At 39.0% G+C, this 25137-nt stretch overlaps 2 protein-coding genes across 6 annotated transcripts in view; both read left to right on the forward strand.

Moving 5' to 3' along the window:
- ptp4a3b (protein tyrosine phosphatase 4A3b) overlaps positions 1 to 4351 on the forward strand; it is a 30556-nt gene extending 26205 nt beyond the window's left edge. For all 5 annotated transcript variants that reach the window (XM_053628888.1, XM_053628913.1, XM_053628897.1 and 2 more), the window contains exons 4-6: positions 2056 to 2186; positions 3476 to 3550; positions 3691 to 4351. In XM_053628888.1, coding sequence (XP_053484863.1) covers positions 2056 to 2186; positions 3476 to 3550; positions 3691 to 3808 — 324 coding nt within the window. In that variant the 3' untranslated portion in view covers positions 3809 to 4351. The remainder of the gene's footprint in view (positions 1 to 2055; positions 2187 to 3475; positions 3551 to 3690) is intronic.
- A 2707-nt stretch (positions 4352 to 7058) lies between these two features.
- Positions 7059 to 21725, forward strand: csnk2a1 (casein kinase 2, alpha 1 polypeptide). Its single transcript, XM_053628927.1, has 15 exons — positions 7059 to 7157; positions 8270 to 8367; positions 8784 to 8862; positions 11811 to 11939; positions 12376 to 12487; positions 12601 to 12702; positions 12966 to 13016; positions 13404 to 13463; positions 13676 to 13759; positions 13893 to 14003; positions 14122 to 14223; positions 16148 to 16248; positions 16373 to 16521; positions 20194 to 20283; positions 20601 to 21725. Exons 4-15 carry the CDS (start codon positions 11839 to 11841, stop codon positions 20720 to 20722), a joined length of 1185 nt encoding a protein of 394 aa, XP_053484902.1. The 5' UTR covers positions 7059 to 7157; positions 8270 to 8367; positions 8784 to 8862; positions 11811 to 11838; the 3' UTR covers positions 20723 to 21725.
- The last annotated feature ends 3412 nt before the right edge of the window (positions 21726 to 25137 follow it).

The following is a 25137-nucleotide window of genomic DNA, read 5'->3' on the forward strand; positions in this document are numbered from 1 at the left end:
TTTCAACTATCATTATCATCATCATCATAATCATTTCTCAGTCTCAACTGATGTTTGCCATTGTACTATTTTCAAATAAATATAGGGTTTAAATGATTTGCAAATCATTGCATTCTGTTTTTATTTACATTTTACATGGCGTACTTTTTTGGAAACGGGGTTGTAAAATACTACTTTGTTTAAAGCTACATCATGTAACATTTTGTCATTTTTCTCTTAGTCGTAAAAAAAAAAAAAGCTTTGTAAACTACTTATGGGAGAACCACTTTCATTAATCTCACAACTGCAAATGCAGACATTAAGAATTCAATTCTGTGTCCCAGACCACACACTTAATAGTGTACCTGTCACGTCACAAAAGAATCTTTGAGGCAAGTTATTTATTAATATGTCGTCCTACTTCAGTTTCTCTTTTACTGCATCAGTAATCACTGGTTGGTTGCTGTGCTTCAAAATGACATCTGTATATTTTGTTCTCCAGCCTGTCAAAGATGTTAAAAGCATAACCCAGATAGTGTTAGCAGGCTAGAACGACACAAATCGGGTAAGCAGATGGCTCGAATCACTCACCCTTGCCTAGTATAACTGACTTTGAAATACAAAGCCCCAGCCAAGCTGCCACTGTTGGGCCCTTGAGCAAGGCCCTTAACCCTCTCTGCTCCAGGGGCGCTGTATCATGGCTGACCCTCTGCTCTGACCCCAACTTCCTGACATGCTGGGGTATGCGAAGAAAAGAATTTCACTGTGCTGTAATGTATATATGATTAATAAAGACTCCTCATCATAAACACATAAACAGCTGATATTTTTTCTAGTCACTAACCAGCAATCGTGAGTTCTCTAGCTAAACCACTTCTCAACTGGGTAACAGTGCGAATTCAGACTGTCACCTATCATTCATTAATTTCCCACCAAATTAGAGAACAAATAAATGTCTTACCTGTTCAGCAAGAAAAAAAATCATCGAAAACTCTGTCAATCCTGAATCTTTTTTTCTTAATGTAGTATATCAGACGCTTTTACTCTCCTACTCCAATTTGCTTTGTTTATACTCTCTCACTCCTGATTGGCTGTGGCTCCTGCCAATCACCGTGGAGTCAGACCCTAACCCTAACCCTAACCTTGGAGTTGGTGTGTGATGACTTTTGGCGTATCTAAACTTCCATATGATGTGTGCGTACAACTATCCTGCCAGTTTTGCGCCAACTCCCCCGACACAGCACTGACTGAATTACTATTACAGGATTGTCAGAGTGACTCACAGCAACTCGTGAACATCAGATTTAAGTGTTTGTTTTTTCTTTCCCTGACTCAATAATCATGGTTTTTATTATTTTAACAAACAATTCTATGCACTATGCTTTAATTTCTATTACATCGTAAATAGCTGTTTAACTGCTAAATGATAGCACTGGTCTTAAATAGGAATGCAAGTCAGCTTGCCATTCTTCTGAAGGCATTACCATAGAAATGCAAAATAATTCATTACACAGCCAACTCTCCCTGTAATAAGACTCAAGTGTGCTGATTGTGTAAAGAATGTATTCTCATTTTATTGGTTTATACAGGTTTCTGTTTAGCATGCTCGCACGGCATCATCCTGCCATATCTGATTCAGTTCTCAGATTTGCTGCTAAATACTGGTGTCCTTGTTCCTGCCGGTGCTGACTGAAGTGGGAGAGACAGCAGCATGCGTGTGGTACAGTATATGCCATGTTTGCCATGGCACAGCTTGTGAAAATCGCACTGGAGTCATCAAAGTCTTTTCACTAGTTGGTGTGATTTAGATACAGTAGAGAGTCTGTTGAGTCAGATAGGCCTCCTTCTGCAGATAGCATGCTCCCACAGCACAGACTGTGATAATAGCTGTCATGCTCCTTTCTATACTGTCTAGTTATGTTCTCTTCCCCATATTCAGCCGTTCTTCATGTTGATCGCTTAGAAATGCCTTCTATATACATTATATACCCATAAAAGAAAAACCCAAAGCTTGTCAGTTGTATATTCTAAGTAAGTATGGTTTGACAGTGCCATGTTTTTTCCCCCTCTCTGCAGGACTGGCCATTTGATGATGGAGCTCCTCCTCCCACAAAGATTGTGGATGACTGGCTTTCACTGCTAAAGAATAAGTTTTGTGAAGACCCCGGGAGCTGTGTGGCTGTGCACTGTGTGGCCGGACTTGGCCGGTTAGTAGAATCGGTCAACAAAACTTTTGTTTTACGGAAGTATAAAAACCCAGGCTTCTCTGATCAAACAGTCCCAAATAAACCAGAACATTTGACAGAGCGTTTTGAGATGTGAGATAACAGAATCATAGTTAGGAAATAATTGAACCATAGCATTTGCAGGGGAGAGTAATTATGATTTTAAATGAATACCAGCAACATTCCATGTAGAATTTTAAGTAGGCTAAACTCAAGCTTTAAATCTCTCATCCTGAACTGAGTCAAAGCTAAAGGCCATTTGGTCTGGAGTTCTGTTAGTAGAAAGCCTGGTGTGTGTGGATCCAGAGCTCCAGTCAAACTCTGGATAACTGGTACACTGTGACTTATTCTCATAATATAGCTTTTAGTTGTCAGTCCAAGACCCTGTCAAGTGTCCTGTTAAGTGCCTGCTCAGGACCAAGTCAAGTTCATTGAGTGAGCTTCATTAAACCTTGCCAAAGTCAACTGCCTGATGATATTCACTCAAGTGATATTAATTTCAGTGTATTCTTGGAGGCACAGGGGTTTATCTGATCATGAAACAGGAAGTTGTTGTTAAGTACCTCTTTAAATTGCCGAAAGGCTATTGTGCGGACATTGTGATTACAAAACAAAACAACCCAGACGAGAACTAAGAGTGAATGGGCGACTGTCTACTTTGGCCACTGAAATAATCAAAGCTCATGGCACCTGTGCAACTCTTTCTCTCACTCTCTTGCGCTGACTCTCTAAGGCACCAGGCTTCCTGACGTAGTTTGATGGCCCTGTGGGAGCCCCATGCACATCTTGACAGAGAGCCAATGTTTGCTTTACTCGGGCAAGTTTGTTATGCTGTTGATCTGTAGGAGGCCTGTTTGGGTTGGTATTCACTGGATAGACTGGAAAGTCAGAGGTTTGGACCAAGTGGTAAAAGTAGATTTATCAGACCAGAATGATTTGATGTTCTCTAAGAAATCGTTGTCTTTATTTCTTAGCATAGTGGCAAAAAAGATGTCTTCTACCCTGTCCAAGATATTTTAAGCATGTGTCACAATTTTTTTTATTTCTTTTACAAGCAGGTTTAGGTCTCATTGTGAAAGTGAATTTGTTGTATGCGTGATAGAGTCAGTCCACTCGCTTGATCCCTGATAACTGTGTCAGAACCTATTCTCATATTCACCAGGTGATAACCGTGCTCTAAAGAGCTAGGTGAAAGAGACCAACTTATACTATGAAGTTTTTATCTCTTTAGCAGGACATCAGGCTTTTTGTGATGCATTTCTGTGTTGCAGAGCTCCAGTTCTGGTGGCCCTGGCGCTGATAGAAAGTGGAATGAAGTACGAAGATGCCATTCAATTCATCAGACAGTGAGTGCACATTAGACATTGAATGACACATTTGTAATTTACCTTAGAAGTACATTTTATAATATAATCCAGTGTTTAATCCAGAATGATTTAAATGATTAAATATTGATTGTTTTTGATTGATGTCTATTTTTTAATAGAAAACGTCGGGGTGCCATAAACAGCAAGCAGCTGACCTATCTAGAGAAGTACAGGCCTAAGCAGAGACTGCGCTTTAAAGACCCACACAACCACAAGAACAAGTGCTGCCTCATGTGAGTGAGTCTCAGCCCATCTGCCACTGAAGGAATTCATTAATAATTTGTGGATGAAACAGGACTAATGCCACAAACCCAATGCATTTGGATTGTTTAACTTTTACTATTTGGGACGACTTGACCCCTCCTAATCTATGTGAGACCCCTAAGTGTAAGGGCTTTATGAACTCAGGACTGTGAAAAACAAGCCTCTTGATATTTGTCTTGATCCTAAGTGTCTCACAAATGGTGTTATATGTATATTTACACACAGACACACACACACATGCAGTATATAAACAACCAGCAAGATCTTCAGCAGACACTCCAAAGATAATCTTCAACTCCCTTTGGCAGGGCAAACATTAATGAACTTATGGAAGATTGCTACCAAATCTGCTTGTTTATATCTTATTAATCGTGTACAGTTTTAACTAAAGCACAGCTTTTCTCTTTCCCTCTCTGTTATGTAATTTTATTTCAAGGCTTGGCTTTCCAGTCCCGCTTTTTTGAACATCACAAATGGTTTTGGCAGAGACTGGTTTCATATATATATATATATATATATATATATATATATATATATATATATATATATATATATATATTTTACATTGTGATATGAGCTCTGGGATTAGAACACTGCACCACTAGGACTGTGTGTGAGAGTGAGCTGGCTAGACGGTAAGAAGCACACTTTATTGGGTAGCTTTCATTAGCACACCTTTGTTAAAATTAAGATAGAAGAGATTTACAACAAGTTGGTTGTTAAAAGCTCCATTTCAACCCTGCTTGTGGCTTCCCATGTTTTTCTTTTTTTAATGTAACGAAAATGTACTGCAAGTGTCTTTTCAACTCACTGCTCTACAACTTGTGCACCCATGGAAATAGGAATTGAATAAATCCTGAAATGTGTAATAGGGAGAAGAAACCCTACTTGGGCTGAATGATCCAGGTACTGAACCTGCTTCAGGTTCTGGAATATAATTTTTTTTTTTTTAATTAATGAATACATTTTTCTGTCTTTTAAATCTGAAGCACATCCAATTTTGTTCACGGTCAGTGACAGTGAAGTAATAAAGTAATTTTTTTTAAATGTGATTTATTCTGTTTGTTAATGTTTTTAGGTGTTGATCTATGTGGATAAATGTTAAAAGGAATTAAAGCAGACATGCACATTGAATGCCATACATATTTGGAAAGGAGTAAACATGTTTACATGCTATATACAGGCATAGTTGGTACTATGACAAAGCCTAGAATGTCAACTTTTAATGTGAATAATGTACACTCACTGTCCACTTTAAAAGAAACACCTGTACATTCATGCATTTATATAATCAGCCAATCATGTGGCAGCAACGCAGTGCAAAGAAATCATGCAGATACAGGTCAAGGGCTTCGGTGAATGTTCATATCAAACATCAGAATAAAGAAAAAGTGTGGTCTCTGTGAGTATGATCATGGCATGTATGTTGGTACCCGATGAGTTGGTTTGAGTATTTCAGAAACTGCTGATCTGGGATTTTCACACACCACAGTCTCTAAATTAACAGTCTGCACATTAAAAACAAACAAACAAATATATATATATATATATATATATATATATATATATATATATATATATATATATATCTATCTATCTATATATATATATATATATATATCTATATATATATATATATATATATATATATATATATTACATGAGATGACCATACATAGCTGACAGTCTGTACTCTTTATAGTCATTCAGTACTGTCTCTAAAAAGCAAAAAAATTACCACAGAAATTTTCTGATAAGTAACTACTTGATATGTGATTGTTGAAGACAAGTAACCATAAATACCAAAACTGTCAAGAGAACTAGGGTGATACAGCAGGTAGCATTGCTGGCTCATATCTCCTGGGTGTCCATCTTGGGTGTGATTTTGGGATAGGCTCCAGATCCACTATGACCCTGACCAGGATAAAGAGGTTACCAAAGATTAAAGAATGTAAAAACTACTTACAAGAACAATTTACACAGGACCCATCAGCAGTAGACTTATATTCAACTCATGGTGGAGAAGTGGGTAGCTTTGCTGCCGCACAGCTCCAGGGGTGCTTCTCAATACTCAAATTGATGCTTCCTCGTTTCCTCGCTCATTCTTCACATCTGCCACAATCTCAAACAAAAAGTCCTTTGATGATGTGATGGAATTTTGTGTGAAATATAATAAAAAAATAATTATATGCCTACAATGAGTATTGTAATTTATTGTTCCTTGCCTGTTTAGATATGCAAAGCTGCACAAAAGATGTGATAAATGATGTATTGTTCATTAACTCATTGTTGAATAACCCAGACATTTCACATGCTATCAGTGCATTTAGCTTTTTTAAGAATGTTGTTAATAACCGAGCTCCAACAACATAACGGCAGATCCCTGAAGCACAATGAGGCCATCCATCTGAGCACAGTCATCATTAATTGATGTCGCTTTGAAGTGATGCTCGAGAGAGCGAGGATATTCCATTCGACCTGCTTCAGTTCCTCTCTCCTCGCATCTCATCCCTGCATCCTTCCCTCGCATCCTAAGGGGGTGGAGCAAAGATGCAAGGAAAGGAAACGAGGATGCACGAATAAGACATGAGGCACCCCAGCTTCCATAGGGTTACAGTCTGTGCAGAGTTTTGCATAATCTCCCCATGTTTGTGTGGGTTTCCCCTGGGTTCTCTGGTTTCCTCCAATATCTAACAACATGCAGATAGGCGGACTAATTATGATAAATCGCATATAAGTGTGAGTGAGTGTGTGAATAGGTGTGCATAGACCCTGCAGTGGACTGGTGACTGATCCAGGTGTGAATTCTCCTACATTTTGCACAGTGTTACCAGGATTGGCTTCGGATCCACTGCAACCCTGACCAGGATAAAAGCTGATGATGAGTGAACGAATGTAAATCTCCCCAGTATCAGAAATAGAAAGCGCTAATTAGAGCAGCCTTAAATGGATGGAGATCAGCTTGCACACAAGTCGGATGGGATGACAACAAAATGCAATCTGGGCACATGTTTTCAGGGCTTCATGAGAAATGGGTAACACATCGCCCCGGTAAATTGTTACCCAAGTAAACATGCACATGAGTATATTTTCACATGATCTTCCCTTCAGTATGTACTGTGCTAGGAAATGTGTAAGAAACAGTGAGTGTGGTTGGTGTAGGATCCCGGACTGTAACCGGTGCTGTGTTCCACACCGGAAGTGTCCCCCCCGAGGCGCTTCTCTCTGTGTCTAGCTATAGCTAGCGTGACTGCTGCTACTACTAGCGTCGATTCCTAGATTTGCTGGATCCGCCATATTTTCCACTAGGAGACCCCGAGAGGTAATATAACACAGAATTTTTCAACCTAGTGATCCATACACTGCCTTATTTCCCCGTCCTAAAATACACACATCATTGTAATCTGTCGCATTTTGAAAAGCTAATACCTCTCCTTGCCGAGAGCTTAAAACCTTGCTAATTATCGGTGGGAAAGTTATCTAGCTTAGCTTAACTAGCTGCAGTTTAGGGTTGTTTATTCCTGTCCTCCTAATGGGTTGAGCAGCATCGTTTCTTTGTCCGTATCCGTCTAACTGGTTAGATAATTAAGCGTGCATTTCGGGTGGCATTTATTCTAAAGAGTTTTTATAACCCAGTGTGGTCTTTGGTGTAATATTTTGTCGCTTGCTTGCTAACTATCCTCCATCACCCACCCGGCTTTGATGTGGCGTGCCTCGCTAGCTAGCGACAGATAACTAACCTAACGCTAGCTATTTGATCTCTTAGCTACAACCTCGTTTAACACGCTGTTAAAATACGAATAAAAAATATGTATGTTTTAAAAGGTTAAATCTATAACCCAGAGTTTAAAGCCAAGGCACTTGGATGGAGCGGTAGCTACCAGGCTATATATTTTAGGCGTGGCAAACGTTAACGCCAACATAATGCTGGTGTTAGCTAACTAACTCTCTAGCTAGCTAGCTGTATACTCTCTCCACGGTCTATCTATAGACCGCCAACAACTAGTTCTGTATTAGGACGACTGGTTATACTTTATAATAGTCGTGTAGGTTGTTGGCTCTGTTCAATAAACTTTTAGTGTTAAGTAGCAAGATAATGAATTTGAACGCTTCTACTCCGAGTCTGAGAGCTAGCATGGCTGGTTAGCAGATATGTACAGCTAGGCCTGTGTGTGTGTAATGCATATTGACCATAAGACAAAATTATACCAAGCTATGAAATGACTAGAGACTATAACTAGTAATAAAAGTCTCTTGAACCCACTGGAGTGCTAGCTGTGTAACTAGCTGTGTTGTGTCAGTTATTACTGCGAGTATCAGAGCAATAAAGGCTTCACTGAGCAAAATCTCTGACTTGTTAATAAACAGGCCTTGTACATCACTGCATTGCTTAACTCTTCTGTGTGTGTGTGTGTGTGTGTGTGTGTTGCGCAGAGCGTTTCAGTGTTCAGAAAACCCTGAGGAATGACATTTTGGAGTGCTGTGCCTCCTGAATAAGATGCTGGATGTCCTCTCATAGCAGCTACAACCAGGTGAGTGAGTCTACAACGCTGTCATGAACCTGGAGAAAGCCTCAGTAAAAGCTTTAGCACAACTTTAGAGGGAAAAGTGCCTTAATAGTGCGCTTGATAATTGATATGTCAGCTTTACCGCTTCAGCTATTTTTACTAAAGGTGTTGAGGGGGCCGTATTTAAAAATACACATGAATTATAACGTTTATTTGAATCTCATTACGTGCTCCTTTTTTATGGTTACAAGGTTCTTTTAAAGGTTGTAGTAGACCTTTATATAATCGGTTCATGGTCTAGTTAGGTGATTATTTTTGTATGTGTGTGTCTTTTTAAAATCCTAGTTTAAAGAGCAAAGCTTTAAAATGACACAGTTCTTCAGTGTACAGCTATTCATATAGTGTTGTTGTTTTAAAACCATTGCTTGTTTTCCTTGCAGCTTATGCTCCTCCATAAAGCAACCGCATCTGCTTTCATCAGCTCCACCTCTCATCTACTGCTTGGAGGAAACCTCCAAGGTAAAATTTTTAAGCGAAAAGGATTCTAGTAGGAGATTTTAACAAGGAGTGATTTCGCTTCCTGCAGTGTTTAGGGAGTTAATCCACTCTGAAGGGACAAGTAAAATTCAAGCCAGGGAGTCTGGTCTTGTGTTTCTCATTAAGCTTGCTCTAAACCATGTTAGATTTTTGCATTTCTGTTCAGTAGAATTCACTATTTAAAAGCTCCCCAGGTTTTTTCATTAAGTTTATTTAATAGGATTGTTTCTGTGTGCTCATTTCAGCCTTGCAGGATGCAATCTACTGCCTTAATTAAATCCTCTCAAATTTTATATTGGCAAGTATTTACAGTGTAGAGTCTCTGTGCCTAGTCATCATAATCAAGGTGTCCATGGATCCTTAAAATGTCTTAAATTCCTTAATGTAAAAATAGGTCTTTAATTAGCATTAAAATATCTTAAATCCACGTTTTAAAAGTCTTAAAAATGCAGCCGAACCGAAGTCGTAAAACCGTGTGACTATGTTGCACTTGGAGTCTGTGCGGTGTTAGAGCGGCTCGGTTCACAGTAAATCCCACTGTGCACGAGCTTCAGCTCTCTGTGCTGTTAGTTTTAGTCGCTTATAACGTGCATTTAGACACAACATGCGCCAGATTCACTTCAGTTTTACATAGAGGTGTGACGAGATCTCGTGATATTAAAACGTGACGATATTTCTCGTCGAGGTGAAAAGCTGTCTCGCGATATCAGCATGATGGAGTGTGAGGCTGAAATTAGCATAGACGATGCCCCCACCTCTTTTAAATCGTTTGTGTGGCAGCATTTTGAGAGCACTACTTTGATTATGGTGGCACTTGTTGTTTGCGCTTTAAAAAAAAAAAAAAAGAGAGAGAGATAAGAAAAACAGTGTTTGTTTTTGTTATTTATACTGTTTTTTTTTTTTTTTTATGTTCAATCTGTGGAAAAGAGTTCAGTTTGAAGGTCACACACACCGCTTCAATTAGAAGTTAGAAGCTCATGCGTAGTTCATGCACCGTTATAAGGTCTGAAGAGACTTGTGTGAAATCATACAGGAGATTCAGTTGAGTTTGTGGCAAAACCTTTTACAGTGCTTGCATATTGTTCTGTCTTTTACTGCATATGATAATTCATACTCTAAGTAGAACTCAAGTGACATTCGTTACAAGATACATTTCAAAATGCACCTGCATTGTTTTGCATTTTGTGACTTTCAGTCGTATAAAAGACTATTTTTCCAGTTATAGATTTTTAAAAATATCGTCTTGTTCTCGTGAACCCAATATCAGGCATCGTCTCATCTCATGAGCTAAGTGTATTGTCACACTCCTAGTTTTACGTTAATGTAATCTCAAACATTCTTGTGGGCAGAGGTTTACAGCATTTCACCTGATTGCTAATGAGAAGTGAATTTAAAAACTGTTTAAAACTAAACGGAGGTCTTCCTGCGGTTTCCGCCAAAATACAAGCCACAAGGTGTAACGCATAAGTGAATTAAGCCAGAAATATGACTATTGTTATGTTACTATTTGTACCCCAAAATAAAAATTTAATATTAGAGATGCACCGATGCATCGGCCGATAATCGGTATCGGCAGATAAAGGCTATTTTTCCAGCCATCGGCCGATAGTTTAATGACATCTGATGATCAGGGCCGATTATATCCTGACAATCAAAAGCTGGCGGGAAAACGCATCAATTTTGTGCTATGTGTAAAGATGTCGCTTGTGTGGTTTGATGAAAAAATTGCGGTTTGTAATGTCTGTAATATCTGCACCGCTAAAATTTTACACTGGAAGTAAATTTTATGATGCAGAAGTTTCAGCGTCGAGTCAATCCACGCTGCCCGCTCACCCTAGCGCTGAATTAAAAGGCCAGTACACCGCTGAAGGATTTAAATGAAGATGAGTTGATTAAAAAAAAGTATATATTGCACAGAAAAATATATTTGTAGAGTAATATATTTCATATCCAGTTAATGTTAATAATATAAAGTTTATATTATATATTACCAGTTTGAAGTTCAGTGATGAAATGGAAATGCTTTTGTTTGTGGTGAGTGAGTGTGAGACTATCAGGAGGTTTTTAGAATTCAGTCAATGTTAATACGAATTAATAACGTTCAGAGTTAAAGAATCTTACTTTAATCTTCAGAATTTAATTCATGTGTTAATGTGAGTAATGTGTTTTCTGTTTATGAGACCAGTTACTGTGAAACAACTTGTTGAAATGGAGAGAATAAAGTTTTTATTTGCATTTCTTTCATAATTCTTTTAAATTAATCATTATTAATTTAAAAGAAGACATAGAAGGCAGAATTATCGGTATTGGCCGATATCACTCTGAATAATCAGTTATCATATCGGCCGATATACATGTTGTATATTTTCTTCATTACAAATATTTCTGTACATTTTATAACTACTTGTTACATTACCCTGCCATTAAATTACAAAAAAAAAGGTAAACACTGTTGCGAGGGGGATTCTAATACAGCTGCTGAGAATGTGATGGTAAATTTGACATCTTTTTCTTTTCTGACTGCCGTAATTCATCTCTCTCTAGTTTTTTTTCCCTCTTCGAAAGGAAATACTGGATTTTTTTTTTTTCTTTCACTGTTGGATTAAATGCTAATGCTAAAATGGTATTTGCTCTGGTTTCCCACAAACCCCTCTAGACGCTTACGCTGCTGTAGTTTACTTAAACCCAGAGATGGATGTATGTGCATGAACTCAATCCATTATAGCTGATGTATTGTGTAGCATGATTGAAGTGACGTGCAGGTCTTAATTTTTTGGAAATGTCTTGAATATGGTATTAAAAAGTATTAAATTTGAAGTGCTGATATTTGTAGATACCCTGATTAATTAACCTTCTACTGTTGTTGCTAGTGTTTTGGTTGACATTGCACAGCAGCTGTCCTGTATCTGTTTCTTTTTCCTGTTTCCAAGGTGTTTCTGGGAATATCCCGAGTAGAATATGTCTGGTCCTGTCTCAAGCCGCTCTCGAGTTTACCCTGATGTAAACACACAGAGACCAAGAGAGTACTGGGATTATGAGTCCCATGTGGTAGAGTGGGGGTGAGTACAAGTCTCCATGCAATAATATTTAAATGCCCGATAGATAGACTGATGAAAATGCACTTTGTGCCTGTGGTATTCTAATTATGGTGAATGGAAGTTGTTTGGCCAATAAAGTTATAAGAATATTTGCTATTTCTTAACTTTCCATTGTATTTAATTCTGAAGTTATTAGTGTACTGTTGAGTGCGTAATGATGCAGTGCAAACAGCAAAAATGCAGCATGCAGGCGACCACACACCGCGCGTGCAACCTTATTTAGCATCCAGCTCATGATTATTGTTCAATGATACCCGCATGCCTAATATATTATTCACATTTTTAAAAAGATTTGAATAAAAAGATATTCAAAAATATGGACATGTCCTTGAATTTTGTCTGTTGTGGAGTGATTGCAAGTTTTAAACATTTTTTCTCTGCTGTTTTTGTGCTTCAGAAATCAGGATGACTACCAGCTTGTGCGAAAGCTAGGGCGAGGAAAGTACAGTGAAGTGTTTGAAGCCATAAACATTACAAACAATGAGAAAGTCGTGGTGAAAATACTGAAGGTACTTTTTCTGTGTTTGTATGTTGATGTTCAAATGCAAGTTGTGAATAAGTGTTGAAATGTCTATTATTACTTGACTGCAGCTTTTGTCGCATTGTGTGTGTGTTAAAACAGCCCGTGAAAAAGAAGAAAATCAAGCGAGAAATAAAAATTCTTGAGAACCTAAGAGGAGGCCCCAATATCATAACTCTTTTAGATATCGTCAAGGATCCTGTGGTGAGTGTGTGTGTGCTGACTTATCATGATTCATACTCACTAATGATTATTTCTTTGCTGGCAGATCGAAAATAATCAGTGTTTAATGGAAGGAGTGTACATTATGTTGACATTTCTATTTGCAATTGGACTCGCTGGTTAAATTCAGCTTAGCTTGAGTGAAGTCTGACACCTGAGTTTGGATAGTCCCTGTTCACATTGGTGTGTGTGTGTAAGTAAATGTACACATTTTACAACATTAAAGTCTAATTGTTTCCCTACAGTCTCGGACACCAGCTCTTGTTTTTGAGCATGTAAACAACACAGATTTCAAGGTAAGTTCATGGCAGCTGGAGGGGGGTGGGGTCGGGAAGATGATATTTAGTGATCGCTTGACATGGATTGGTGGGAGCATTTCATCAGGGTGTTTGTTGTGGCAGTTACACCCAATGTCTTATGTCCTGACATGCAAGACTCAGTGAAATGGTCCTGAATAAAATCTGACACCTTAGTTAATTCGAGACAGTTCTGGTTGCTTTCGTCTTTGGTAAATAGCTTTTGATTTCAATGCAAGTAATTATTAGTAACTTTATCGTTTGAAGACTTGACTTCATAGTGTGTGCTTTCAAATTGTTGTAAACATCCTTAGTTTCTTGAAGCAGTTAAACCTCGCTCCATAATCAGTCCTTGAGTAATGTTGAATTTGTTTCTGTCTCATACAGCAATTGTATCAAACATTATCAGATTATGACATCCGCTTCTACATGTATGAAATTCTGAAGGTAAGATATTTCTTTGTAGCCAGATATTTTAAAAGCATTTACATACTGACAGCATGCTGAGATCTTTCAGATTTTTGACATATGTTAGAAACCCCCCCAAAAAATGGTGGTAAAAGTTTTACTGAGGATTTTAATAATTTGGACCTGCTTTAATTACTGTCCTGGGTTTTAACTGAAGTCATCTGCTATGTCTGTGTCTTTATTTTCATTAGGCTCTAGACTACTGTCACAGCATGGGAATTATGCACAGGGATGTCAAACCACACAATGTCATGATAGACCATGAGCACAGAAAGGTAAGCCATTTTCAGTTAGCTAACAATATACACAATATTGTGAAACCTCCTAATAAATTTATTTGAGAACAGTGGCTCTTGAGCAGTGATTAGTGTTGCTTCTATAATAAATAACTGTTGTTTGTACTTAAAGCTTCGTCTGATAGACTGGGGTTTGGCCGAGTTTTACCATCCAAACCAGGAGTACAATGTGCGAGTCGCTTCCAGGTACTTCAAAGGTCCTGAGCTGCTTGTTGACTACCAGGTGAAGACACTTTCTGTACCCATGTTAAATGTCATTTTAAAAATGCCTTGCATAACAATGGATTCATTCACTGATCATTATTTTCAGCTAATGATTTAGTTTCTTTGATCATTTTTAGATGTATGACTACAGTTTGGACATGTGGAGTTTGGGTTGCATGCTGGCCAGTATGATCTTCAGGAAGGAACCTTTTTTCCATGGACATGACAACTATGACCAGGTAGTGCTTCTGTTCTTGAAACCAGGGGAAAAAAACCACAGAGAGATAGAGATAGGACTGATCTGATATCTGGTGTTAGTATCAGGCTGGATTGGCAGAGAATGCTGGATTGGATATCGTAGGGGGAAAACATCCAATCTAAATCTTGTATCAAATCTAGCATGAAATATTGCAGAATTGCTTTTAGTGCAGTGTAAAGTACTGCACAGAAGGTCATGTGCTAAGTGTCCACGTGATTTGTCTTGTTTTTGTGTAAATATTCTTATTTGCACTGGTAGACAAGTAGGTTCAGTTGGCTGTTGATAACGCCATCATCAGACGAAGAAAAAAATGTTTAAACATAATACACTGCTGTGATGTGCCTTCATGTTGTAACCGTAGTGCGCGCGCACACACACACGCTACTCCTTCTGAATCCTGCCACTGACTGCACTGCACAATCTGCTTGATGGTATATAATTCTAATGAAATATATAATGGTATCCTTTTACATTTATTCATTTAGCAGACGCTTTTTTCCAAATCGACTTAAAATGAGGAAATGCAAGCAAAGCGATATATCAAGCAGAAAACAATACAAGTAGTGCTACTATACAAGATCTTTAATTGAGTTCTAGAAAAGTAAAGTGTGCAGAGTAGAGGTGTAGGATCCAGAGTAGTAATAAAAAAAAAAAGTTTTTTTTTTTTTTAAAGGATAATGTGAGGTTGGCGTTTTAGGGGTTAGTTACGTGCTCATGGAAGAGGTGGGTCTTTAGCTGTTTTTTTGAAGGTAGTGACAGATTCTGCGGTCCGGATTGAGGTTGGAAGTTCATTCCACCACTGATGGACGGTTAGTGTGAAGGTTCTGGAAAGGGATCTTGAGCCACGCTGAGTAGGCACTACTAAGCATCAGTCATTATTCGATCGCAGATTGCGTGAGGGGACATAAGCCTTCAGGAGAGTGTTGAGGTAGGGGGGTGCTGTTCCAGACAACGTCTTGTACGTGAGCATCAAGGCCTTGAATTCGATGCGGACAGCTACAGGAAGCTAGTGGAGGGAGATGAAGAGGGGTGTGACATGGGTCCTTTTGGGCTGGGTGAAGACAAGGCGGTCTGCTGCATTCTGAATCATTTGAAGGGGTTTGATGGAGCTGGCTGGGAGGCCCAAGAGTAGTGCGTTGCAGTAGTCCAGTTTTGAGATGACACGAGCCTGGATTAGTAGCTGTGTAGCCTGTTCGGTGAGATAGGGTCTGATTCTCTTGATGTAGAGAATGAACCTACAGGACCGTGCAGTTGTTGAAATGTTATCTGTTCTGCATAATGCCAGGAAAGAACACCACAGCACAGAGCCGAAATGTTGGCTGGTAACTTCCTGACTTCTTGTCGAGCACGATGCACTGTTACAGAAAATTCTTTAGAAGGATAAGGACTATGGGTACACAGTCGTCCCCTCACCAGGAAATCATGTACTTATTTGTTTCCGTTAATCTCTATAAAAGCACTTAACTAGCCTAACTAGCTTGCCATACGTTATTGCAGTACATTAGCTAAGTAAATATCCAGAAAATCAAACCTGGTACTGGGCAGCACATTTGAGCTCAGTTGCCTGATGGGCAAGCTAATGAATTTATGATTTGTCCAAGTCTGCATCTAAATAATCATTCTTCCTGTCTGCTATTATAGTGCATATTATTGTACCAGGGGAGTGTTTGAGTATGGTAATTCACCAATCATTTATTTTAAAGCTAGTTAGTTAAAAAAAAAAAAGAATAGTGGATCATTATCAGCTGATACAAAAGGTTTGAGAACAAATGGTATATTTTTGTTTCTAGTGGTGCCATTTGATTTTGTTGTTCATTTAGGCTGTCGAATATCATGGACTACAGTATGCTTCACTGATTTTTATGTACTGCTCATATTTAACTTTCGCACTTTCCCTTAAACAGCTTGTACGGATTGCAAAGGTCTTAGGCACAGAAGACCTGTATGACTACATCGACAAATACAACATTGAACTGGACCCACGCTTTAATGACATTTTGGGAAGGTAGGTGTGAGCATGAAATGAAAAAAAAAATATATATGCCTATCTGTGCTCCAAAAAGTGAGCATAATGATGGTTTTATACTGTTTTTGAAGCCCGTTAATGAGTCCTGTGTGTTCATGAGCAGGCATTCGCGTAAGCGATGGGAGCGCTTTGTGCATAGTGAGAACCAGCACCTCGTGAGCACTGAGGCTCTGGACTTCCTGGACAAGCTGCTGCGTTACGACCACCAGGCTCGCCTTACTGCACGTGAGGCCATGGATCACCCCTACTTCTGTAAGCTCGCAGCATGTCAGACTACATCACTAATCACTCCTCTGACAGGGCAATAATAATTTCTAAACCACTCCAAGTCCTCTAACCTGTAAAGCTTTACTCAAATTGTACACTGTCTTTCATTGATAATAGGTTAAAAATAAGTTTAAAAAAAATCCCAGACGAACGGTGCTTTCACACCGAACGCAAAAAGATTAATCGCCTTCAGCTAATTCATGCTTGCACGAGAGGTGGCGTTGACCGAGAATGCATTTTATGCCTGCACATTAGGTGGTGCAGCCCACTATTCAGCTGATCGGCTTATCGTCTTTGACCACTGAGAAGAATCATCATGTAGATGTTGGTGCGTATCACCACAACTCAAACTGTTAAGAAGCACAGAAAAAGAAATAAAACAACTTCTTTTTTTTTTGTCTGTTTTTGTAGTCGCTGTGGCTTTTTTTTCATTGGTGTTCTCAGACACCAATGATAACAAGAACTCAACATCCGTTCTCTTCTCTCTTCCAGAACACTTTTCTTCCGTGTTTACACTGGTTTTCAAAACGTTTTTCTGTGCTATAGCGCCACCTATCTAAAGCTCAAGTATAATTAGACGGTCTGTTTCATTATGGAGCGACGGGGGAAAATGACACATTGGACAGAAAAAAAAATCCTCACTTTGTCACGCCGCGATTGATCAAGCGTGGTGTGAATAGCTCCGTAGATCCTATTGTTTCAATTCAAGAGCGTCATCGCATCTTGTATTTGCGTCACTTAATCGCACTCCGTGTGAAAGGCTCCACAGTTGCTCGTTTGTGAGGTGAATTTGGGAACACAATTCAAAGTACCATAAATACAGGAAAGTCCTGAATAACCAGTGCGTAGCATATAAGTAAACTACCTTATTTGTGGCAGTGTTTGACCAATTCAAACTAGTGTCTGTCACCTGAGAAGCAACTGAAGTCTGCAGCTACAAGGTCGTGAACACTACAGTGCTCCTGAATGAGTGGTCTGTTTAATTTCTCAAACGTGTGCTAACCATGGAGATGTCCTGATCCCTCAAACTGACTGGCAATGAAACTGACAGACACTAATTTGGAAATTTGGACAAACACAAGACTAGATAGATGGGCAGATGGACAAACTTTATTGATTTTATTGTACTTCTATTGATGCCAAAGGCTTGTTTGTGGGCAGAAATAATTTTGACTGGGAAACTTTCAAACATGGCTGCTTGTTAGCAAAAATATCCTTGGTTGCTGCTTTTCTTTCAATATGACAATTAAAAATGAACCTTGCCGTTGAAGTTGCTAAACCTTGTCGATAAATATTCAAAACGAAAAAAACTTGTTTATTCTCTAATGACCTCTATTTTTGCTTCAGATTGTAGGTGTCTTCATGAAAGAAAAAAAATGTTCAGAGCCACAGGCTTTTGGTGTGTAGTAGAATTACTGCAGTGCTGTCTGGACTGTCTTTATATTTTTGTTAACTTGTTATATACTACAGTGCAAATTTATAGCAAGAATATTGCACAAAAAAGAAAAAACGTTTATCAGCTATCTGTCAACCTTTTATCAAGATGGGCTCGTAGGCTGCTTCCTTCAGGTGGAGTGTGTGTGTGTGTGTGTGTGCGCTCCTCTGCACGCAATGACTGTGCCAAGACCAGGCTCACTGTGTGCTTTTACTGCTGAATTGAACAGCTCTGGATGTGAGCTGTTTCTCCCACATCTTGCTCAAAATTGACATGCATGACTGAAGCCTTCTCCCAGCTGATGGTTGATGCACAGTTATGTAACAGTACACTTTATCAAAAGTTCAACTTTTAAAATGGATCATGGTGGGTGTGTACATTTCATGCATTTTGACTGAAATCAATGTCGAGGTGTATTTTTGTCTGAGCTGTCCTTGTGAAACCCGGACAGCACAGTGCTTGGTGTAATGAGTATTTCACGTTCAAAAGCCATATTTTAATTTCCCATCTAAACTTGTGTGTTCTGTTAAATATTTTCCTTCTTTAGATGTTGTGGATATACAGCTTCCTACAGTTTCCTGCAAATGTAAATCCCCAGCAGCTACCTATTTATAGACTTTACAGAGTATTTCCAAAAATACAAACAAATTGCTAATTTAATTGACAGGATAGAGCAGTTACTAAAGATGAATAAATGAATGAGTTAGTTCCAGTTTACACAAGGGTTAAACAACGTACTAAATTGTTTCAGAAATTAACAAAATCTAAGAAAAAGGTAACCTGAGCACAAAAAATTTCCAAACCTGAGCAGTTTTTAAATGTTAATGTTATGTATTGAAGCAAAAAAGATATCTAATACCAACTGGACCTGTGAGAAAATGTATTTGCCCCCATAGTTACTAAATCCCAAAATTTATGAAACTGCGTTCATAATGGGGTTCAGCTGGACTAGATGCAACCAGGCCTGATTACTGCAAACCCTGTTCAATCAAATCAACACTTAAAAAATAAACTTTTTCAACTGCATGAAGTTGGTTTAAATGTCTTACCCAGTAACACATTGTGCCAAAATTGAAAGAAATTCCAGAAATGAGGAAGAATGTGATTGAAATACATCAGTCTGGGAAGGGTTACAAAGCTATTTCAAAGGCTCTGGGACTCCAAAGAACCACAGTGAGAAAATATATTTCCAAATGGAAAAACTCAGCATAATAGTGAACCTTCCCAGAAGTGGCCGACCTTCCAAAAGTCCTCCAAGAGCACAGCAACGACTCATCCTGGAAGTCACAAGAGAACAAAAGACAACATCAAAGGAACTACAGGCCTCTCTTGCATCAGTAAAGGTCACTGTTCATGACTCCACTCTCAGAAAGACACTGGGCAAAAACGTCCTCTATGGAAGAGTGGTGAGGTGAGAACCACTGCTAACCCAGAAGAATATTAAGACTCATCTGAATTTTGCCAAAACACACCTTGATGATCCTCAAACCTTTTGGGACAATGTTCTGTGGCTTGATGAGTCGAAAGTGGAACTGTTTGGAAGACAAGGGTCCCGTTACATCTGGCGTAAACCAAACACAGAATTCCACAAAAACATCATCATACCTGTGGTCAAGCATGGTGGTGGAAGTGTGATCGGTGGGGATGCTTTGCTGCTTCAGGGCCTGGGCACCTTGCAGAAATTGAGGGAAACATGAATTCTGCTCTCTACCATAAATTCCTAAAGGAGAATGTCTGGTCTTCAGTCCACAAGTTAAAACTCGAGTGCAACTGGATTATGCAGCAAGACAATGATCCAAAACATAGGAGTAAATCCTAGTCCTAGAAGTAAGTAAAAGACTGATCTCCAGTTATCTGAAGTGTTTGGTTACAGTTATTGCTGCTAAAGGTGGCACACAAACAGAATTTGTTTAAGGGGGCAATTAGTTTTTCACATTGGTGATGAGTGTTGGATAATTTTTTTGCTTCAACAATAACTATATTGCGTTTTTACTCAGATGGCCTTAGTTTTATGTTGTATTTTGTTTGAAGATCTGTTTGTGTGTATATATCATACTAAATAGTTTTAGAAGAAATCTGGGGCAAATATCTATTCACAGCACTGTACTGATATAATATTACACAGAATATCCTCACCAACTGTTCTCCCCTTCTTGGATTATAATCTTTTTCACTGTTATGACAATTGTTGGTCTTACACGTGCATGCTTGTGTCTTTTCAGACCCCATTGTGAAGGACCAGGGTAGAGGAGCTACTGCTACTGGAATGGCTGCTAGCTCCACTCCAGTCAGCTCCTCTAGCATGATGGCAGGTAAAAAAAAAAAAAAAACATTCAGGGTTTCTGGAAGTACTGATTTAAAATGTTTTGTGGAAATAACCTGTATTGGCCATTTCAAGATGTATGCTTTGTACATTTACAGCAACAGAATAAACAAAACAGTATTTTTATATAAAAGGCAAAAGCAGTGCATGTCTTTGCAAACTTGGTCAGTGTATCCTGAAGGTGGCAGATGGTTCCCTGACTAAGTTTGGCTTCAGCAAGTACTGCAATTAACTGTAGAAATGCCCCAAATCTAATGTGAGAACATTAGAGTCGATGCATGTGACAGCTCTGTCATTTTCCTGCAGGCATCACCTCAATGGCAGCCAGCACACAGCCCATAGGCAGCATTGCAGCTGGCTCTCCTGTCATCTCTGCCCCCAACACGCTGGCTACACAAGTACCTGCCGCCACGGGAGCCCAACCTTAAACCTCTCCCTCTCCCCCCCCCCCCCCCTCTTTCACGTATCCTCTCTACCCTCTCTCCTCTATTTGTTCTATTGGCAGTGTGGACAGTGACAGCCATCGACTTTTTGTTGTTATTATGTTGAAAAGTAACACAGAACTAATACAAAGTTACCCTTTTTCCTCTCCTCTTCAGTTCCATTCTGTAGGGATATGGACTCACATTATGTTTTAGCACCTGCCTGGGAAAGCTAAGATAGGCATGCAGGTGCGTTTTCTCTCTTCTCACCGTGGCTGTCTCGAAACACAAATACACATGTAGAGCTGAAGAAGGAAAATAAAATTTATTTTATATGTCCCTCAAGTATTCTTGTTTTTGAATACCAGTTCTTTGACAATGTTCCCATTTGGTCGTGCTTTTGTGGGGTGGGGACAACACAACATTTTTATTTCTTCACCTTTGGGTGTTATTACACTGTGAAACTTGATTACAAACTCGAGCGGAATGCAGACTCGTGTTCGGTGTTCGCTGGGTTCATGGTTGCACCCGTTCTGCTGTACCATGCTGGAGCTTCAGTTGTGCTGTTCATGTGGACTTTTACATTCTTGGACCGGGAGCCAAATTCAATCAAAACTGCTAAAACAGACATGACTGGCGGTGTGTGTTCAGTCAGTGTGTATACATATTTTACTGATCAGTATGTAAATGCTGTTGTTACATGTTACTTTATTAATTAGATGGGGATTTGATAGCAGGTTGATTGGATTTGGCTGTGGACTTAATAGATACTCAGTAGTTACTTTTAGGACAAGTGGCCAATGCTGAGTACCACAGATTCAATAGTATGCCAATGTGTGTTACTCACAGAACTGATTGTCTTTTTTTATTTTTATTTTAAATGAAGCTTCTGACTCATTTGTTTAATACCATGAAGAATTTTGTAATTTTTTTTTTCCTCCTTGATTACTTATCCAGTGAAATGTCTCTCAACTCCATGATTAAAACAATTAAAAGAGGCTAAATATCTCTTTAGCAATGCATGTTGTTTTTACTCTAATATGGTTGACTGAAGAGACTGAAAAAGGACAAATCATTAAGTTTTTCAATTGTTTCCAATTTTCCCCAAAATGTTTGCTTAGACAGGCGGATCGTGTTTCTTGGTGACGTGCTTGTTAAAGGTATGAAGAGATTGAAAACATCCACTGTCTGTATTAAGTATGGATAGTTCAAATCTATTAAAGTAGCATTGTGTATTGTAAATTAAATTTCAAAACTTTGTGCTATTTTTAAGTTCATTTATGTAAGGTACGTTGTTCAGAAAAGAAAGTGGTGCAGATGGGTTACAAGGATTTTTACCAAGCTCTTATTATAGTAAGCATGACTTTTTTTTTTAATGATAAACATGAATTTTTAAAATAAAAATAACTATTGTTTTTTAAAGCAAATTGAAATGTTTGTCGCATAGGCTGGATTAGTTGGAACACTTCTTAAGCCTATTTATACCAGATCTCAGTGGTGCCAGTTCTAATACTAACCATGTTAAAGTTACACTGGAGAAGTGCACACAAGGTTTTTCTGTGGTTTGTAGTCAGAAACACTCCAAAAAATAATATGCGCTATATTTTGCCATGTGTGCTCATAATAAAAAACAGCATAGCCTGCACAATGTGACCTAGAGCACAAACTTAAACATATTGTGGGATGAACAAAATTTGTGATTATGTTAATAATAATGTGATGGTCAGTATTGGTAGTCACATGATACATTTACTAACAGATGTGTGCCAGTGTTTAAATGTGCTTTATACTCATGAGAACACACACAGCTGTTGGTACCTTCTGCTAGCACTTATTTGTGAGAAACTGATGTAGTTGGGCTGTAACAGCTGGGAGTTAAGTCATGCTTTCAACTACATCATGACCGTGTGATGCACAAGCCCAGGCATGTTGTTAGGTTGGGTAAGTGGAATGTGCAAGATAAAGAACGATTCATAAATGCATTATTAAATCTGTTTAAAAGAAAACAAATTTTTGTGATATTTGTCTTGATGATGGATAATGAACTGTTTTGCCCTGCATATGCCAGATTGTTGGCAGGAGAATGTTTTTGTAATAGGATGGCAATGAAATATTAGTTATCATTAATTTAAGCTTTAAATGAGGAAATTTTACTGACCATACTGTGCTTTGTGCATCATTTTACATTTTACAATGATGCACTGTGATGGGCATAGATACATGTAATTCTCTGAATCAAGGGGGACCTTCTTTCTCCTGTGTGCTCGCATACCAAGACCATTCAACAAAGTGAATGGATTGTTTGTTTATAGCCAGTGTTCCCTGGATCCTTCAATTCCAGCACTGTTAAGAGAAGGGAGCCCAGTGTCATGACATACAAACAGTTGGTCTATGGCTATCACTGGGTCTAGTAGTACCACTGGGCACTCTGCAGTTTGATTACATGATCAATCTGATCAGTAGCAAAAAGGCTCTTTTTAGAAAAAATTTCAGTTACATCTTGCCTAAGCTTGAAGGAAGGATCTTAGGGGACTTAAGCACAAGGGAGAGATCCCATGCTGGGCTGTTCACAAATTCACACAGATAGGTTCCCTATCCTTTTCAGAAAGGTAGTAATACAGTTATGAGCCCCCAGTGATATGTACCTTTAGTGTAGAAAGGGCTTAAAAGGGCTTTTTTCCTGGACTGTAAGGTCAGAGTCCTCAGTCTGTGCTTCATCCTGAGGGGCCAAAATCCCATTGGTGATGAATCTTTCTACCCTTTTGTAATAGCAGACCCGCTTAGGGGAGGAAACTGCCTGGACATTCTGACCACAAGCAAAAGTATGCCTTGTATTATGGGAAGAAATACGGAATATGTCTGAGTCAATTGGGAGCCAATGCAGCCAGTCCAAGTGGGCTGTCTAGTGTCACCAATCACAATCTGTAATTAGTTGATGTGACATTGGTGAAAAGGTGCACATGTACCTTGCCAAACTTGTCCAATCCCCTGTGTGTACTTTTGTACTGTCTAATAGGTGTGTCGTGCGTCTAACCACGGGTGGGCCCACCTGCAAAAAGAGCCACATGACCTCATGCCACCATGATTATTCATATCTCTAAGCAGACTAGCACATGATGATCTCTCAGAACTGGTCAAAATTTAGGGTCATATGGACTGCCCTCAATTCTAAGTAGTCGATGTGTTTTGTTCTCAAACTGAGGAGCCACACTGCCCCCAGCCAGTGAGTGAGGCATCCATGGTTTCTCAGATGGGACACTGCTGCCAGCGTAGACCCCTTTTGTTAGGATTGCCTCACGCTGCTATTAAGCTAGAGCCTGTGCCTTCTCTCCGAGATGAAGTCATGTCTTTGCTTATCTAGGCTGATAACCCATTTCTAAAATTTCCTTAATTCCACCAGACCCAAGGAAACTACAGCTGTGGCTGCCATCAGCAATCCTTGTATCCACAGCAGGAATTGGACTGAAAACAGCGGCCAGGATGAATCTGATTGGTGAGTGCATTAATGTATTTGTTATTCAAATATAGCTGTATCTGTCTGCATACATCTCGAAAACATCCATAATGCTAGGGATAGGCCAAAGGGTAGATCTTTTAATGGAAATGCCTGGTCTTTGAAAACAAACTTCAAAAGCATGTGTGTTCTGGACTGATGAGAACATGGAAATACGAATCGCAAAGATCCACCAATGTAAACCAGTAACGTAGGGAAGGGCTTTTCAAGGACCAATTCAGCCCTCTTAAATTTAGAACCAGATGGAAGCTTGTGTTCCACTTCAGAACAAGAAAGTACATTGAAGCATGGGGTTCACGACCCACAGGATGAATGGGGGTGCTCAGACATCTAAGGGAATGACTCTCCCTGTCTAGTGACACTGACAGCCTTTCTGGGTTTTAGAATGTGGGACCAGGCTGTGGTGACCTAAAGGTGCCACATGGCCATGCTTGTTCATGATTCTGAAACCCATGATCTCCTTTCCAGAGCCTCTTCGGACCTGCTTTTACACTGTTGATCCAAGGCAAGAAGAACAAAGAGAAAGATGGCAGTATGACAATAGTATTTATTGAAAACACTGCATCATGCATCACTTTGTGATTTTGTTGGAAGGTCTCAACATGTGTGCACAGGCACAAGAAAGTATACATCCATGATTCTCACTGCCTCTGGTGGTTAGGAGGGGTGAAATTGAACTCCAGGGTTTGCAAGGAATTTTAAAAGCAAGAGCATTTAAATCTGTTCTTGAGTCTTGTCTACAAAGAGGGTTAAAAAAAAAAAAAGAATATAACTGAGGAAAAAATGTCATTTCATAACCTTAATATTATAAGACTCTATCTAGAATGAATTAATATGAGATACTTTATTATAGACACCATATTATAACCTTATATTACTACGATCATGATTTGTCTAGTATTTCAGT

Source organism: Ictalurus furcatus, chromosome 1 (genome assembly GCF_023375685.1).
Source record: "Ictalurus furcatus strain D&B chromosome 1, Billie_1.0, whole genome shotgun sequence".
In the NCBI taxonomy this organism is placed as follows: domain Eukaryota; kingdom Metazoa; phylum Chordata; class Actinopteri; order Siluriformes; family Ictaluridae; genus Ictalurus; species Ictalurus furcatus.

What these genes read in the sequence shown, in the direction of transcription:
- csnk2a1 (XM_053628927.1), top strand. Translation starts at nt 11,839, where the DNA reads ATGTCTGGTCCTGTCTCAAGCCGCTCTCGAGTTTACCCTGATGTAAAC. An exon ending in ATATCGTCAAGGATCCTGTG is followed by an intron (nt 12,703 to 12,965) that starts GTGAGTGTGTGT and finishes GTTTCCCTACAG; the next exon opens with TCTCGGACACCAGCTCTTGT. An exon ending in GACATGACAACTATGACCAG is followed by an intron (nt 14,224 to 16,147) that starts GTAGTGCTTCTG and finishes TCCCTTAAACAG; the next exon opens with CTTGTACGGATTGCAAAGGT.